This window comes from Primulina eburnea, chromosome 2, assembly GCF_022965805.1.
Source record: "Primulina eburnea isolate SZY01 chromosome 2, ASM2296580v1, whole genome shotgun sequence".
NCBI lineage: Eukaryota > Viridiplantae > Streptophyta > Magnoliopsida > Lamiales > Gesneriaceae > Primulina > Primulina eburnea.
The window spans coordinates 41,937,103-41,955,204 of record NC_133102.1 but is presented as its reverse complement, the minus strand read 5'-3'; the positions used below and the strand labels follow the sequence as shown (position 1 = coordinate 41,955,204).

The following is an 18,102-nucleotide window of genomic DNA, read 5'->3' as shown; positions in this document are numbered from 1 at the left end:
TATAATCACTTTTCTAGAAGATAAATATGAACTTAGTCAAAGTGATTAGTGGATAAATCTTAGCTTAAACTAATCCAAATTCATACACCAAAGAATTATTATTTGTGAGTGCTCTTTTTGTGTATGCATGTTTTGTAGATTGTCCCGTATCATTTTATACCATCGTTCATCTCTTGTGTGTGTTTATATATATATATATATATATATATATATATATATATATATATATATATATATATATAAATCTCTTGTAAGACGGTCTCAAGAATCTTTATCTGTGAAACAGATCAACTCTACCGGTATTCACAATAAAAAGTAATATTATTAACATAAAAAATAATATTTTTTAATAGATGATTTAAATAAGAGATCCGTATAACAAAATACGACCTGTGATACCGTCTCACACAAATTTTTGTCTATATACACACACAATAATTTTATTTATAAGGGGAAAAATATATTTGTGTTTAACAGAAGGAAAAATATTATATCTGATGGGTCTATATAAATAAAACAATACTAAATGTTTGATTCATCCAAATGCATGCAACACAATAACATGATATAATTGGACATTGAATTCCATTAACCGAGCACTAAACAAACATCTTTTTCTTGTTTAATGAATGAAACGTGAAAGTGACGGATAGAAAATAATCCAGAAAGCACGAGGAAATCTTGAAAACCATATGAAAAGGCAAAAAATTTAGAATGAACTAATGAACATAAAATCCAGGGAATAACTTCAAGATTTGCGCAAGATTCATTTGTAAATCCTGACAAAAAACCTTTTTGTCCAATCGGGAAGATGAAAATCGCCAGCTTTTCCTAAAAATTCGATAAGAAAGAAATATTATTGCTTCCTTCCCCTTCCCTTCTTGGTTGGCTGTGCCTCTACTTGTTCTTTTCCACCAACTTCAGATATATCAGCTGCAGAAAAGTACAGTTTAAGATAAGAATGCTAATCGAACAATATCAATTCAACGAAAAAAAAACAATAAATGTGAACCAATAGGCTCCAGCTCCAATCCTGAAAACATCCTCTTTTCAACCCTTTATGATCCAACCCAAGGTTTCAACTGTGCCGGTAGTTTGACAGATGTTGCATGAAGTAAATAGCTAATTTTTCATGAAAATTACATATAACATTTTCAAACGTTTTCCATTGACAGACAATGTTCAAGATGAAGTAAGCCGTATCCAGCGAGACAATAACTTGGTGTAAACAATACCTTCAGGTCCACGAGCCATCAGAGTAAAAAATATATTATTGAGCTTCTCCATCTTTTTAGCATCCTGTGCTTGGTCGGTCTTAAATTTGATGCACTGAAACAATGGAAAAGAAGTTATCAAGAACTGCAAAATTATCCACGGTTTAGAATTTCTCGGACTCTGTTTTACTCAATTTATAAAATATTTAAACATCATATAAGATATTTAGGAATTTGCCCAATGTCTACTGTGTTTCTGAATTTATTTAAGAAAAACTCTTGTGATGTTTAAAATGTTTTACTGAGATGCCTTGTATTTTTTAAGGTTATATGATTTTCATTCAAAAAATCAATGTTTAACTTTATATCTCAAATTATCCACCGGTCTTTTCCCACACTATTTTTTTCCTCTCCAACACACTAGAATTGTCGTTCTCCAGTCTAAACTTTTCCTTCCCCCGACGACCAAATATTGGTTTTAAAATAAGATATAGAATTTTTAATAGCAAAATTTTGATTCGAGATAAGCACGAATCTATGCTCAAAATTTTCATATCCCTTAACAGCACGATAGGAAAATAAGTGGCACAAACACATAAATCTATATGAAGAAATACATCCAATTTTGAGCAACTTTTAGCTTCAACGCCAAACACCTCATGAAGGTGGCTGATTTGCTAAACCAACGAGCTTTACAATCTTTAACCTCAATCTATTTTAGAGAAAGCTGAGAAGAAATTACATTGTTTCTCTCCTACTCATGGAAATAAATCAATAATATAAAATTCATATCCCTGATAAACCATATCAAAAGTAGATTTCCCTTACAGATTAAAAAAATCCCTTACCCCAGCTAAGGAAAAGGCTTAAAATGCATTCTTTCTCATGTCATAAAATTTCATTCGTCTATTTAGATTGAAGGATCTGAAATTCATTTTCTCTAAATTCATATTGCTTGTTTGGGTATTTTTGAATTCCATGAATTTCAATTTCCTTTACCATTTTATGTGTTCGTATACAATGTTATAATGGAATTCAAATACTTCTAAAATCAAGTTTGAAATAATCTCTCAAATTCTTCTCTTGCATAGAAATCCTCGCATCAAAACCCAACTTAGCAGTGCACCTGGAGTCTGGAGACACCTAAGTGTACTAACATGGAAGAGGCCCATGCCTTAGCTGAGGGTAAGTCTCAGGTGTGCTTCCTTGGTTGTATTATTGTTATGACTAGTTTTCCTCACAAAAAATATCTACCTATCCTCAGGTGGTGGTGGTGGTGGTGGATATATCATATATATGATGCATCATCACCCACCCCAAAACAGTATGCCTCATTTTTCAAAAGCTCGCCTCCTGCCACCCTAGATAACTATGGCTAATCATCAAGTAAAAATGTTTCATTTTTGTTGGCAAGAAACACAAAAAACTCGCCTCAGCTGAATTTCCGAGTCCTTCCAGCCAAGAACGAATGAAGAGGTATAAAAAAAATTCAAAATCAAGTATAAATGCGTGTAAAATAACACAAGAAGCACGGAAAAAATCAAAATAAAACCCAAAAATTGATCACTTATTGCATAACTTCACACATATAGAAGTCAGAGAGAAACAAGAAATTGGAGCAATCATTTACAACGGAAGATAAATAAGCACATTTTACATGGGATTTACAATCATACCTCTTTATCATCGGTGACTTTCAGAACCAATTTACCATCGCAGTGTCTGTACTTCATCACATAACGAGTCTACGACAGCGAAGGAAACAAACCAATCAGAATCGCACAATGAGTCATCCAAAAACAAAAAACGAAGAACTAAAATAGTAAAAATAGAAATTTAATTCAACGAACTTACTTTTTCGGGATCGGAGCGAAACAACTGGATGGATTTTCCAAGAAAATCATCCCAAGATGCGATGTACACCATTCTGGTTGATCTGATCTCCGAATGGTGAGTAGTATGTGTCGATTGAGTAGTTGCTTCGGTCTAAAATTGAGAGAACCCACGGAACCCCAAAATATACGAGGCAAATTTATTCTAGGTTTTTGGACCTTATTGAGGGTTCTTTTTTCCTTGTAAACGATGTCGTTTTTACCTGGTAATTTGCAAACAAAAGGGTTTCGCATGCCACACCAACTTGAGAATAAATTTTGTATATCGAAATGTAATATAATGAATGTTTGGTTATGATTGATCGAAGAATATATATATATATATATATATATATATATATATATATATGTAATAATAGATATGAAAATATTAAATTATATATTTGAGACAGACAAAAAAAATTAAACCTAAATATATGGAGACTGAGGAAATATATGTTTTTCAAACTCGGAAATAAATCATCACTTTTTTTAGAAAAAATAACTCATCGTCTCATTTACACATGTAGTTTCAATTTTTTTCTCAATTTAGAACCAATATATCTCACACCACATGTCTCTTGATCCAATGATGCCCGATATCCCGGTTTGTTACGAGATATTAAGTTCAAGACTCACCTAACTTTCTTCTCTTTTATCAAAAAATAAAAACCAAGATTTTACTTATCACTAACAAAAAATTATGAGGCATCTTTCATATGCCACGCGACGTGTCTCTTGATCCCATGAAGTCCGATATCCTCAATTTTCTATGATATCTCAAGTTCAAGACTTACCTAAACTTTCTCCCCGTTTATCAAAAAAATAAAAACCAAGATTTATTTATCGCTAATAAAAAATTATGAGGGCTCTCTGGAAGTTGAAATACAGTGGGAAATATTCAAGCACAATATAAAGGATAGAATAAATAATTTTCCTAGTTTTAGTAAAAGTTATGAACATCAAGATCCAACCAGACCCTTGTGCCGAGCATAGGAAATTATGGATAGAAACAAGAATCCGCTAGCAAGTGCAGCAAGGAGGACAACCTAAATAATATAATATATGAAAAAGATTTAATTAATGAACATCATGTAATAATTAATGATGTAATAAAAAGAAATTTGGGTTCTAAATTTATCATTAAAATAATATTGTAGGAAGTAAAATACCCATTTAAATAGAAATCCATGGTTCTCCCTCCATGGATATTGAATGTTCATCCCAAAAATTGCTGCAACTAAAGAATACACACACAAGCACACTGTGCCAGAACTCAGGAACAGCTCCAACTGCATAATTACAAAAATATCTTCAAGTTTTAATTCAAGAATTCACATCGGAGATCGAGCTAAGTTTTAATTTGAAACGACAAACGGTCAGGAAAATTGTAATTTCAATCTTGTATTATGTCTTTTTGCAGTTTTGGTTATTTATGTTGTCAAAATTGAATATTCAGTTTTGTCAGTTTTAGTCGTTTCTATTAATACACGTCAGCGTTCATATCGATGCACACACCACCACGCCAGAAGTAAGAATAAGGTTATATATTTTATACCTGAATCAATTGATTTCGATGGTTGTCGAGCTGTGAAATCACAAAGGAAAAAAAAAGTGAGTAAATATATCACATAAATGTCATATTTATATACATAGAGGCTCATTAATTAATTTCACGTGTCCATATAAATTTTATAAAATATTTATATTTTTTAAGACATGATTGATATTTATATAAAAACAAATATTTTAGGACAACTCGATTATTGTGACCATATAGGAGAATAATTCAAACATAGGCATTTGACAAAAGTACGTAGGAACATTTTGGACTTTTGAATGCCTGTTATTATTATTATTATTATTATTATTATTATTATTAGTTAGTGTTTAAAGACCTAACAAAAACAACAATAATTTTTTTAATATTCCTCAATTTTTCCAGTGAATTAAATATAAAAATATTTGTGTTATATATTAATTCAAACTGGAAATTAAAGATACCTGAATGTTGATGTAATCTTCCGTGTCGTCGATGTATTCTCTCAACTACAAAAGAAAATAAACTTTTATATATTTCACAAGAAAAGAAATTTATTATTTTTTCTTTTTAACAAATTTAATTTAATATTTTACGTAAACCCAATACATTAATCACTTACCGTGGACAACTTGTTCATAGTGCTCTCAATTTGAATAAAATAAGCCTGCAAAAATGGGGGGAAAATATAACACAAAATCAATCTTATATAAATTTATATATATTTATATTTATTTATATATAATGAGTATATTTTCTGAAATTAAATAATAAATAAACCTCGAGTAACATTTCGAGTTCTTCGACATTATTTTCCAGGTGGGAAGCCTGAGGTGATAACAGTGTTGTTTGTGGACATGTTTATGAATCCCATTGTCAAAGGATCCTCACTGATCGGCCGCAACTTACCGATCCCGAAACCGCTGGTGGAGGAGGAGGAGGAGTGAGACCATGCGTACATGGCCGTCGATTTTCTTGATAAATAAAGATCTGCCATGTCGTCATCATCGTCCAAAAGTTGCTCAATCTCATCCCTCACCTAATTTTCACAAAAGTAAGTCTCTCATGAGACAGTCTAATGCATATTTTTCTCTGAAACAAGTCAACATTACTCATGTTTACGATAAATAGTAAAAAATTAATATTTTTTCATGGATAACCCAAATAAGATATTTGTTTCATTAAATTGATCAGTGAGATCATCTCACGGGAGTTTTGTATATTTTCATAATATTCAAATAATTAATCATGAAACACAAATTCGATAAAAAAAAACTGGACAACTTCATTCATTGGTTTGAAGCGAGAACAGATAAAAAAGAAAGAGTTGTGCGCGTACTTTTTGGACCCGACTTGTCAATCTTGTCATGGAGCTCTTCATTTTACGTACACGGTCTAAATTCCGACTGCTAATCTGCCCACAATCACATCCAATTTACGCATCATGTATTTTATATACATATGTAATTTTATTCTAAAACCGAAAAAAAATCGAAAGAAAATTTAGTTACGACTAGAAATTAACTTTCTATCTTCGTCCATGGATTCTTTACTCATATCTGTTCGATTGGAAGTCTTGATCCAATTCAAATTTTGTTTCACAATTTCATACTCCAACTTTGAAATTTATAACAAATAAAATTTGGGAATTTGTTTACCTGAGTTGTGAGTTCATCTAAAGCAGGGTAAGCAGCAGCCTCCAATTCTCTGGTTTGGGAATCAAGAAAACCACAGATGCCTTCCAATACTACTTCAAGTGCTCGAAATTCGAAAGGGAATTCTGCATTTTCCCATTTCATAAATGAATAAAAATCTCAAGATTTGTATGAAATCTGAAGAGGGATATTTACCACTTCTTTCATCGGTTTGATCAGTTTCATCTTCTCCTTCACCGCCGCCAGAAGCCATCGGCAACCGCCTCTGAAGTTCCTCGACCACTGGAACGACATTTTCGTCTAGCGGATTCCTCAAAAAAACCTGTGCTCCCATTCCATTAATTATGCTACAAAATCTCAGCCACTCCAACTTCAAAAACCAAGATCAAAATTCTCAAAACAAATTAAATTACCTCATCTGTCGTTATTATAGCCTTAATATGCTGCAATGATGACAGATTTTTTTTTTAAAAAAAAAAAACAGAGTAAAAAAATCTTGAAAATGGACTCAGAAAATGAAGGAAAGAAGATTAAACTGGACCTCCAAATTGAGAACAATTGCCCTTTCTCTACCAAGAATGGCACATGGATAAGACAGCAAGTGGTCAAGAATCCGAAGATCTCTTGCATTGATCGAAACCCTTTTCATTATAGCAAGTTTATCCAAATCAACAATACTCCTCCGCCCACTACTATCCAACAGCATCCAGTTCCAGGAAGCTGCTGTTTTCTTCTTAGAAGACAATTCTACACAAAATTCTTCCTCAGCCATTGGATCAATCCCTTCCACCGACAAAACTTTCGAATTTTACTGCGATTCCGAAGCTTTATACACATTCCTATGTGTGTGAAATTGGATGAGGTGAAAGTGGGAGAAATGTATATGAAGATGGATGGGATTGGAGGAGTGGAGGGGCCGTTGATAGGAACAAAATTGGGACAATTCTAGCAGCAGCTGCATGGCTGGAGGTGGCAGATTATCTGGTGGAGATTAATGTATGTACGAATTAATATTTTTCAGAATGTGAAATTACTATTTTTTTTTTTTGAATTAAAGGTAAATTATTAATTAATTTGTTTGTAAAGGATTGATATAGTAGTGAAGCACAAAACACATATATAAAAAACTATATTTTTTGTATAAAATTATTTAGTAACTAGCTAGTCGTGGAACTCAATTTTCACGAGCATAATTTTTCAATAATTGTTCTTTAAAATCGATCAAAAAGACTATTATTATAATATTTTATTTTAGATATATCTAATCTAATTATTGATCATTACCAAATAGCAAGATCACTTCAAAGTGATATATTGGGGAAAATATGAATGTGTCTCATGTGAGACTGTAAACGGGTCAACTCCACTCATATTCACAACAAAAAGTAATATTCTTAGCATAAAAATAATAATGTTTCATGGATGACCCAAATAAGAGATCCGTCTCACAAATACAATCCGTGAGACCGTCTCATACAAGTTTTTGTCGTGAAAATATAGAGAACATTACAAATTTTGTCCTATCTGATTGGATTTTTTTGACCACGATCCACTGGATTATAGGAAAACATACGCAGATCCACTTCCCCTTATATTGTAGATCGGTGAGACCGTCTCACAGATCTTAATCTGTGAGACGGGTCAACCCTACCCATATTCACAATAAAAAGTAATACTCTTAGCATAAAAAATTATATTTTTCCATGGATGACCCAAATAAGAGATCCGTCTCACAAATACGATCTGTGAGACCGTCTCACACAAAGTTTTACCTATATTGTATTTACTAAAGCGAAACGTTGCAAAATGTGGTTGTGCTCTTGTTGACAATGAACTATCTGTGTCAATTAGCTCTTAGGATATTTACGTAAGAGTATATCAAATAGCTAATAGGGGACCACGGATATTTTTTAAAAGAAACAATATATATTGGTTCGCACAAAAATATACATGTGACCCTTTTATCACCGTTGGATAATACCAAAGAGTAAGACCAAATAGATCTTGTGTCGTGTGTTGTATGCATGAATTTCTTTATCAGTCTGCCTCAATAATTTAAAAGACTTTTACCTTCGATTGTGATAAGCAAATATGCAAAATACATTATTTTCCTTGTGCCGTCATTTCATAAGAATGGTAGGAGTGCCATCAAAATCAAAGATGGGGAGGAAAAGCGAGTTGCCCAATTAACAAGAAATGTTGACAAATTTTTAGCAAAGGGAGCTTCATTGATTGCTTTAGTTGAATAGACACGGAAGGAAGTTGATTGTCAATTGTCATGGCCTCTTTTGGTAATTTTTGCTCCGACCTGGGCTCTCTATTTTGGAGAAGAAGAGGATTCTGGATTATCTTTGAAGTTTGAATATATGGAAACAAAAAACGAGCATCCATTGCCTTAGAAAAAAAAATCAGAATGCGTCGATGAAGACTTGAGCAGTGACAGTCTAATCCCATGTTCACTAATCCATATAAATTTGGAGAAGATTAAAAACTGAGACAAAAATAAGGTTATAATGATATAACTTAATTTCCATACCTACAAAAAAAACTTATATCAAATATCGGCCAAACGTTCTCTCAATTTGAAAAAAGATGGAACCTTAAAATTACTGCCGATCTATAATCAAGTAGATTTCAACTTCGCGGATGTGGAAGCGAGATGGGAGAGTGTTTTGTGTCCCACAAACATCAAGAATATCCCCAGTATTCCGAGTGCTTTTAGTGTTGTGAACAGATCCAACTGCAAAAAATTGTGAAGTTAAATATGCTAGTGATAATCTCCAAAAAGGTTGAAAGAAAGAAAAAATATGCTGGTGAACAAATAATTACAAATTAAATTATTGTGTAACATGCCTAAAGATGCGGCCAAATATACTTAAAAGAGGAAAAATAATAGAGGCAAACCTTGAACCAGAAGAATGCATAGAGTGATAGAACAGCTGCAATGCCTATATGGAAGAAAATGCCAAATGTTGCAGGAATACTTGACCTCGGCAAATTCTTCAGGTTGGTACGCAGGTAAAAGAGCTATGGAGATGTAAATGCAATAAACATTAATCACAAAACATGAAGGGGACACAGAAAATAGTAAGAACTAAAAAATGCGAAGTGGAATTGGAAATATAAAATTCGAAGTTACCCCAACCAAGAAACCCAAAAATGGCAAGAGAACAAGACCCAAGAAAACAAGAGAAAGCTCTATAGGAGGACGCTTCTCTGGAGCCCTAAAAATGTGAATTATTTCCGCCTTGGGCCCATATCTAGAGTATTGGTCAACAGATTGTGGAGGAGGGTGAGCTGCCTTTTCGGGTGCGTCTGGAAGATCTAATTCAATAAGTCCCAGAGGTTGGAAGAATGAGTTCTCCTGAAATAGATAAGAAAAGAAAATTAGCTCGACCATGGAATGGCATATGTAGGAACTATAGATGGGAGGGAATATCAGTGGTGCAAAACTTTCACTTCAGGAAATTTACCATGACAGAGTCACCAACTGTAAGTTGAATGTCATATTTTCCAGACAAATAATAAAACTTCTCAACTAGTCCCAAAAAATCCTACAAAACAGAACACGAAGATATGGACAAGTTAGCCATTTGTAGAAATGGTTAGATGTTTCATGTGCCAGCATTAATTCATGGATCTCAAAAATCCGTTTGAAGTTTCCGTAAATTATTTCACTCTAAATTTTTTTAAGCCGGCATATAAATAGTGTCGCAGTGCTAGAGAAGGTTAGGATGTGCTTACTAAAACAATCTCGAACTTTTTCCCGAAGTTGCTCACCACGAAGATATGCTCTACTCCACTGCCATGTCTTAGTGAGAGGAATGCCTGCTTAGAGAATGACAATCAAAACATAAAATACTAAACAAACAGTTTAAGGAACTACGTCACCAACCTGGTGAGGCTTGAAAGCATCTCCAGAAGGAGACGCCAAAGTAAAAGACAACCGCAGTTTCTGGAGATGGTTTGCATATATAGAAACGGCACTCCCTCCAGATAAATCCAGCCTGAATCACAAAATATACAACAAACTGAGCTGCTCTTAATTGCTTCCATAATGAATATTAAAAAAATTCCAAAATTTGTATGATTATCAAGACTTCGAAAAATATAAGCCAAGAACCATGACATAAAATATATATAAGATTGACCAAATACAAGAATGGTGGTGCATGAAAAGAAGATAACCGCCAAGAAAAATCATATGCGAGGGTTATGAACAATTAGAAAATAAGGAAAACATGGTACAACATTGACCAGGGGAAGAACGAAGTATGCAGAACAGAAGACAGAGAACCACGACACTGGTAGCATATAGCAGAAGAAATAATCAGCAATATGAGAAAAGGATATAATATGAATGGTTTCAAAGGATGTACTTTTTGTGTGTTTCTACAGTCCCCAGATCACTGTCAAGTACGGCAATCTCTGCATTGTCGAATTGAACTACTCCTGTTAAATGTATAGGAACTTTCGTTCGCCCACCAGTTACATATGTTTTCGTATATTCTGGATCATCAAGTACAATCTATGAATTGAAAACAAAGAAAATCAGCACAAAACAGAAAAGAGGATTAACTTTAAAGGATACACAGAGAACATGAAGAGGATGAGCAACAGGGAAAAAAAGGTAAGTACCTCAAAAGAAAAAACATAGTTCCCGATATCGATATTTGTTGGCAACGTTTCCAACACATGCATTCCACTGTCAGGGTCAAACTTGAGTTTCTGCATCATGGGAATCCAAGTGCTTCGATTGTTCAGGTATATTGGTAAATTGGTGTGTGCAGTTTTTCAAATGTCCTCAACAATACTGTGACTGAATAAGTAATATCGAGTGAAAGTAGAACCTGGTTAACGACAGAAGCATCTTTTGAACCTGAAACAAAAATTTGCCTGAGATTGACCGTCAGTGGCGGAGCAGCAGATCCCAACACAGTGTTGACTCGCACCTACAAACATAAAGTAGCAGAGTAACAGACCATACTTACATAGAACAAAAATTCAGAGATAGTATGAAGACAATTTAAGTCGAAGATTTCAGCAAACATTTTGCAAGTCCAAGTAAACAATTCTGTCGAGTAACAAACAATGGTCACATGATTGGAAGGTGCAAAATTTTAATTTGAAGCATAAAACAAGTGCCAGATTTTACATCAACAAATGAAGTAAAATAAATAACTCATAAGGAGATATTTTATCAAACTGAAACAGAACCTCGAAAAAAAATTGATAAAAAATCAAAAAAGCAGACGAGACATTAGAAATATGCACCTTAAGCTGGTCTGCCCTTGTTACCGAAAGCACAGTTGCAGGAAGTGATAAAATCAAAGGAACAGATCCCCTGAAGAAAAGAGATAAATTAATGATAGTAAATGGGCTACACTTTCGTGTTGATGTACAAGTGGTTTCCTAGAAAAATAAGGATTGCAGCTTGCAATTTTAAAATCAAACCGAGATCAAGAATGAATTATTTTAGGGATATAGCACGATATAGGGGCATCATATGAGTACATAAAAGAAATAATAAAGCACAATAGTCACTGCAAAGAGGATGGAAATTACTTGCCTAATTTTTTCCAAACAAGCCAAGGCATCAATTTGGTGATACAATTCTTTGGCACTGCCAGGAACACCAATGCCAAGGAAAAATTTTGCCAAACCCAAAATTTTCTCCCCTGGAAGCTGCAATCATCACACCATTGGTTTTAAATAGTTACTAACTTATTAATAAAATAAAAAATGGGGGATAAAACATAGAATAGTATCATAGGTCCTAAACAACAGACATTCAAACTTTCGGAGGTGGCTTCAGCAAGAGCTGTAATCCCACGGACTACTGAAGAGGAGGCTGAAAGAGGGACCTGCTCTCCACGTGCGCCAACAAGCTTTTCATCAAAGTAACAAGCCCCATCATCTAAATATAGTAAATTTACTCAAAAATCAGTGACAAAAATAGCAAAATTGAATCACTGACTGAGCATTCAGAAATAACCTGAGAAAAAGAGTCAGTTTGCTAATTGTTTTTGGTTTCTATAGACAAATTGGAATTGGAAGATGGGTTGGTGGTTTCAGATGAGAAACAGATTGAAAACTCTATTTTAAATTTCTTTAGTAATCTTTACAGAAGATCTGAAGGGGAGGGGAGTTGGATCATTGAGGGAGTGGATTGGAGTCCTATTCAAGAGAGAAGTTGGAAACACCGTTTTCGGAGGAGTTAAAAAAAGTAGTGTTCGGGAGGATGGATCTAAGGCTCCAGGGCCAGACGGTTTTATTATAGCTTTTTATCACGAATCTTGGGATACAGTCAAAGGAGAATTGACGAAAGTGTTCAACAAATTTTTTTAGGGAGGTGTTGTTAATGATATCACCAATGAAACATAAATATGTCTAATCCCTAAGAAACAAGATGCAGTTATGGTTAAGGATTTTAGGCCTATTAGTTTGATAACGAGCCTGCATGAGATCATTGCTAAATTCTTATAAAAAAGATTGAAGAAAGTTTTTTATTCAACCATAGCAGAGAATCAATGTGCCTTCATTGAAGAGAGACAAATTCTGGACTGTTGTCTTATAGCCAATGAAGTGCTGGAGGTGATGAGATATAAAAGAAAGAAAGAAAGTATTGCTGCCATTTAGTTTATGCTGTTAAACAATGTTCACTGCTACATCGATCTCACATAACTAAAATAAAGCTTAGATCCAGAACTACTCCCAATACAAGCATAGGTATGCCATTTGGGCCAGAGAGAGGAAAAGAATCTAAATACATTTCAACCATGAACCAGAATCAAACTCCTAATTTTTAAGCAGGACAATTTGCCTCAGTCACACAATCTCATCGCCCCGTGGAGAGAAGAAGACAGCAATTCCAAAGTCAAATTTCAGCCAAAGCCATAATAAAAAACATTGGTTTCTTCTTTGTCATCACAGTTGGTTCGAAAAAATTTGTTCAAACTTGTCATCAACGCATGCCAATGATCAGTTCAAATGCCAACGGTAAACAAAGATATTTTAAGGATATTTACCAGCAAATTTAAAAGTAATGCACGTAAAGAAACAGACATTAGAAACCACAAAAACACATACCGTATCTTTCGATGCTATCAAAAAGTTTCACTATGTCATTTTTTAAATTAGCAACCTGGAAAGAAAGTAGACATAGATCAGGATACCAGAAACAGCTGACATGCAACTTCAAAAGATTTAGGATAAAGCAAAGTATAAGATACAATGAATGAGAAAAGACTCACAACAAAGGGCATAGTGATAAATCATGATGGTTGCCTTAGCTCAAATACATGGTGTTTTAGGCAATGAAATAGTCCAAGGACACAGTTCGGATTTGATTGCATAAAATCGATAGAAAATTACAAGTTTAAGCCAGAAGCATTTAGATGAACATCAATAACATATCACCCAAATCTAGTGATGGGGAACAATCCGATGGGTTGAGTTAATTCTCAACAGGAAAAAGAAAGCTCGATGAATTAAGAACCTTTGATATTAATTCATATCAATTACACAAATAACTTTCACATTGTTTAAAATTTGTTGAAACAATATGTTTTAAGACAACAAATGAGACAGACAAACATAAGGCTCACCAGAGAACGATCAATCTCAGAAGATGCTAACGAAATAACTCCGGCCAGGGTTTCAAGTGCTATCCCTATGTAAGTAAACCACAATAGGCACACAGAGACATTGAGAAGATGGTCAACCAACAGAAAAGTAGACAGGATTCAAAGCAGTAAGCTAAAAAGGATGAAACCAGCTGGCAACAAAATTTTGATTAGAAAACAAAGAAAATTTATGATCAAGAATGATCATAAAAAGAAACTTTTTCTTAAAAAAAGAAAGAAAAGAAAGGAAAACCCAGTCAGATATTATGGTGCCCGTCTAGACAGATTCTGAAATTCCTTTATGGTAAGTAATTACCAGCAGCATCAGTGCTAGATTCAGGATTGTTGGAATTATATCTCCATCTTCCATCACTCTGGCTGAGATCCTGCCAAGAATCCAGTATCGCTTAGGCCTTCAGACAATATAACATATAGACACTTTTGTTATGAAAGCCATATTATGCACAAATCCACTATTCACCTTCAAAGAGCGAAAAATTTTATCAGCGTCTCTAAGATGAACGTCACTGTTGGAAGTTTGATCCTGCATATCAATTGAAAACATGATAAAACTCAGTCAGAGCATATCAGTGATACAATGAAACATAAAGAATCGTAGCAAAGATTGACAGAAAAAACAAATTACTCTCTCTCATTCCCCGGAGAAGCACAGCAGATTGGTTAAAGTGAAATTGAAAATTTGTAAAGATATTATAATAATAGGTTTACAGTGCAAGTATGTTTTTTGCTTTTTTTCTCCTTAATCAATTTTCATGAAAAGTTGTAATATAATTGTAATAAAGAATGCTTAAATTTTTCACAAACTTATGAAGGGCATCCATTACCTTTACAAGCACTAAACTTCCTATGGAGTGGTAGAAATCGAGAAGCGATTTGGCATCATTTAAATTACGGTAAAATCTAGATGCAATTTCCTGCAAAAACAGTAGACCCGAATGTGAGACACTAGATGACTACAAAATTTGAATAGAAACGAAACAATAGGAACAAGATTTACAATACCGCGAACATCTCGTCATTGAGCTCACATTTCAGTATGCCATTAACTCTTAAGGCATTGAACAGATTCCTCTGAAGCTGAAGAAGTTGAACGAAGGGTTACAGCTACAGAAGCACAAGCAGAAGCCCTTACATCAGGCTTCTTTTCAATGCCAAAAACCTCCAATGTTCTTAATGCCTCATACATCACTTCCAGGCTAACAAATGGTAAGCGGGATTAGCATCTATAAAACATCAATTCATGACTACCCTTACAAAAGAAACTTAAAAACTTTTGAAAAATAGTAATAATGTCAAGAAAAATGATAAAACACTACAAGCAATTAAAATAACATTACAGGAAACTAGATATCAAGCATGATGCATAAATGCTCAAAATGTCACAATAAATATCATTTCCAGCACCTATCACAAAGAATATGAAGAGTCTGAATCACATTCAGCTGAGTGAAACTGCTTAAGATGTTGTAACTACCAGGGTAAAACCTCTTTTCCTCAACATAAGAAACACAAGTAAATACTTTCTCCAATTAAGTTGAGATGGAATCTCTAAACATTATCAAATTATTTCAACCTTCATCCATCAGATTAAATGCCGAGGTAAAATAAAATTATAGATGTGCTTAGGCAAAATCAAAGGAGGAAGAGGTGTACTGTATACCATAGTTGCAATATCGGTATCGGAACGGCAGTTCCATAACCTGAACATCAATGGCCGATTCACATTTCCAGTTTGGAAATGAATAACATCGGTATCGGAACGGCAGTTCCATAACCGGAACATCAATGGCCAATTCACATTTCCAATTTGGAAATGAAGATTTTCTGGAGCGCCTATACTCACTGTGATGACAGTGGAACGGCCATTTTTTCAAGAACGGATCCGATTTTGTCTATAATCATAGAGGAACGGCCGATTTATCCCATTTTCCTAATTTTGCCCCGACTTTTCTGCCATGTCTATTTGGTGTTGAAGAAAGAGGTGTGTGGGAAAGAGAATGCATGGATGAGAGAGATGGAGCCAACTTTTTTTCTTTTTTTTTTTTTGTTTTTTAACAATTAAAAGTCAATAATTTTGAAATATGGTATTTATTTAGAACATAATCAGCAATCAATTAATTACTTCAGAAATATTAAATTTGATTTTTTATTTTTAATAAATGATTAAAATCATTATATTTTATTTTATAAATATTTGATTATATATCATGACCATTTTTTAGTTCATATTTCATAATTATAATATTGGAGAAAATGTATCTTACAAAGCTTTTACTCAACTATTTTTCTTTAAAAACATTGACTTATTAAAATTGATATTGAATGTTTAATAGAACGTGATTGCGTGAGTAAACTAGTTTTAATATTTTAAGATGACATATATTATGTGTTTTGGAAGATTTTATATATTGATGTATTAATCTTTAATGATCCATATGTTTTATATTTATTAATATTCATGTAAAATGTGTAAGTTTTCAGAGTTCTACTAATTTTCTAATATTTTAAATATTAAAAAAATCCGCTCAGCCACATTTTCTTTAAATGATATTGGAACTGAAACGGTACTCTCCACGACTAGCTCCACGACGGCCAACCATGATGTATACCTATAAACTTGGGTTCTAAAATGTGAGATGAGTTTTACAATTAAGAAAAGTTGTAGAAATTTGATTAATTTTCAACTTGATGGCTCAAATTTTCCTCCTCTACCCCGCGTAAAACCCTATCTCAGCTCATCGGAAACAAAAATAAACATTCAAACGGCCCCAGTTTTTGTTCAGATCACGAAAAACTAATCCCGCAAATGCCCAAGAAAACATATGCAATTGAAAACGCTCATACGAAATTACCAAACGCCCTAAAAAAAGTATCAATTTAAAAAATTAGAATCTACCTTCCAAAAGATCCGTCGGATGGGTAAAACAGCTCCAATGCAGCAGATCGATGGGAATCGGACACCGGATTAAAGACTGCCGATTCACACATCGAAAGTAATAGCAACGATGCTAAAACCAGAAACCCTAATCTCCCTGCCATTTTAGGACCAAATTTTGTTTATGGCGGAGAGATTTTTCGAGCCTGTGCTCAATGACGGAAGTCCGAGGAGAGAGAGTGGAGGTTTATGGAATTATGGTCAACGGAGATTTATGCGAATTTCCAAATTTGACACCTGTCAACAGCAGGTCGATTGACCAATCCAGGCCCATGTATTATTGGGCTAAGGAAAACAATATTTAACAGATATCTCTATACTGGGCTACAACTGAGTTGGCCCAGAATGATAAATACTAGAAGTATACAGAAATTTGGCTAAAATATTATTACTTAAATTTTAAATTAATTTTTTTTTATCAAATTTAGTTTTAGATATAATTATGTCAGTGAATGTAGACATGATTATATATATATATATATATATATATATATATATATATATATATATATATATATATATATATACACACTAGTGAATTGTGCACACACGTTGTGTGTGTAAAATAATTATCATAATTCACATAAGCACAAGAACTAATGTGAAATGATCTCACAGAACAATTTTATAAAACAGATCTTCTATTTGGGTCACTCACGAAAAAATATATATTTTATGTTAAAAGTTTTATTTTTACTGTAAATATGAACATGATAGAATCGTCTCACAGAAAAAGATACGTGAGATTGTCTCACATGAGAAATACTCAAACATAAATGAATTGAATTCTTTTTTATTGAATCAAACACTTGATTTTATGACTTTTTCTCAAATCTATAATTATAAAAGCACGTAAGAGTCAAACACACACACATACATATATATATATAGATTTATTGTTAGAAATATGTTCTTTTCACTACCAAATTATGTCCAAGAATTAGTTAGATAAAAGATATTTATGCATTCTCATGATTGTGATTTACGTAATTTCTGGATTCTTCTGCTACTGCTACTGCTAATAATAATAATAACTTGGAGTGTTGAATCTAGTTTTTCTTATTGGTTACAAGAAATATATATATATAATTTAAAACTCTAATATTTTGTAGAATTGGAATCGAATATTAGATAAATCAAATATGTATAATCAGCTAAATGTTTGATCTTTTGTATTAATGGTCACAATGGATATGCGTCTACGTATAATCCTACAACAATAAACAGAAAGACTCAATTTA

At 33.3% G+C, this 18,102-nt stretch overlaps 2 protein-coding genes and 1 pseudogene across 2 annotated transcripts; all 3 read right to left on the bottom strand.

Annotated features, from left to right (window-relative positions):
* Positions 1-679: 679 nt before the first annotated feature.
* Positions 680-3,338, bottom strand: LOC140823286 (signal recognition particle 9 kDa protein). The gene is made up of 4 exons (XM_073184551.1): positions 3,069-3,338; positions 2,891-2,959; positions 1,236-1,329; positions 680-933 (listed from the first exon to the last, which is right to left on the bottom strand). The coding sequence occupies exons 1-4, from the start codon at positions 3,138-3,140 to the stop codon at positions 857-859; spliced, it is 312 nt and encodes a 103-aa protein (XP_073040652.1). The 5' UTR covers positions 3,141-3,338; the 3' UTR covers positions 680-856.
* Positions 3,339-3,526: 188 nt separating this feature from the next.
* LOC140823284 (magnesium transporter MRS2-I-like) lies at positions 3,527-7,256 on the bottom strand (annotated as a pseudogene).
* A 1,516-nt stretch (positions 7,257-8,772) lies between these two features.
* On the bottom strand, positions 8,773-17,047 carry LOC140823283 (dolichyl-diphosphooligosaccharide--protein glycosyltransferase subunit 2-like). Its single transcript, XM_073184550.1, is given in 20 exon segments — positions 8,773-9,020; positions 9,185-9,307; positions 9,420-9,644; positions 9,754-9,834; positions 10,025-10,108; positions 10,176-10,287; positions 10,660-10,808; positions 10,919-11,008; positions 11,131-11,232; positions 11,555-11,624; positions 11,850-11,965; positions 12,070-12,197; positions 13,370-13,424; positions 13,888-13,952; positions 14,222-14,291; positions 14,387-14,449; positions 14,751-14,840; positions 14,929-14,988; positions 14,990-15,122; positions 16,823-17,047. Coding segments are annotated over 20 exon segments (2,076 nt in total). The 5' UTR covers positions 16,966-17,047; the 3' UTR covers positions 8,773-8,903.
* Positions 17,048-18,102: the final 1,055 nt, after the last annotated feature.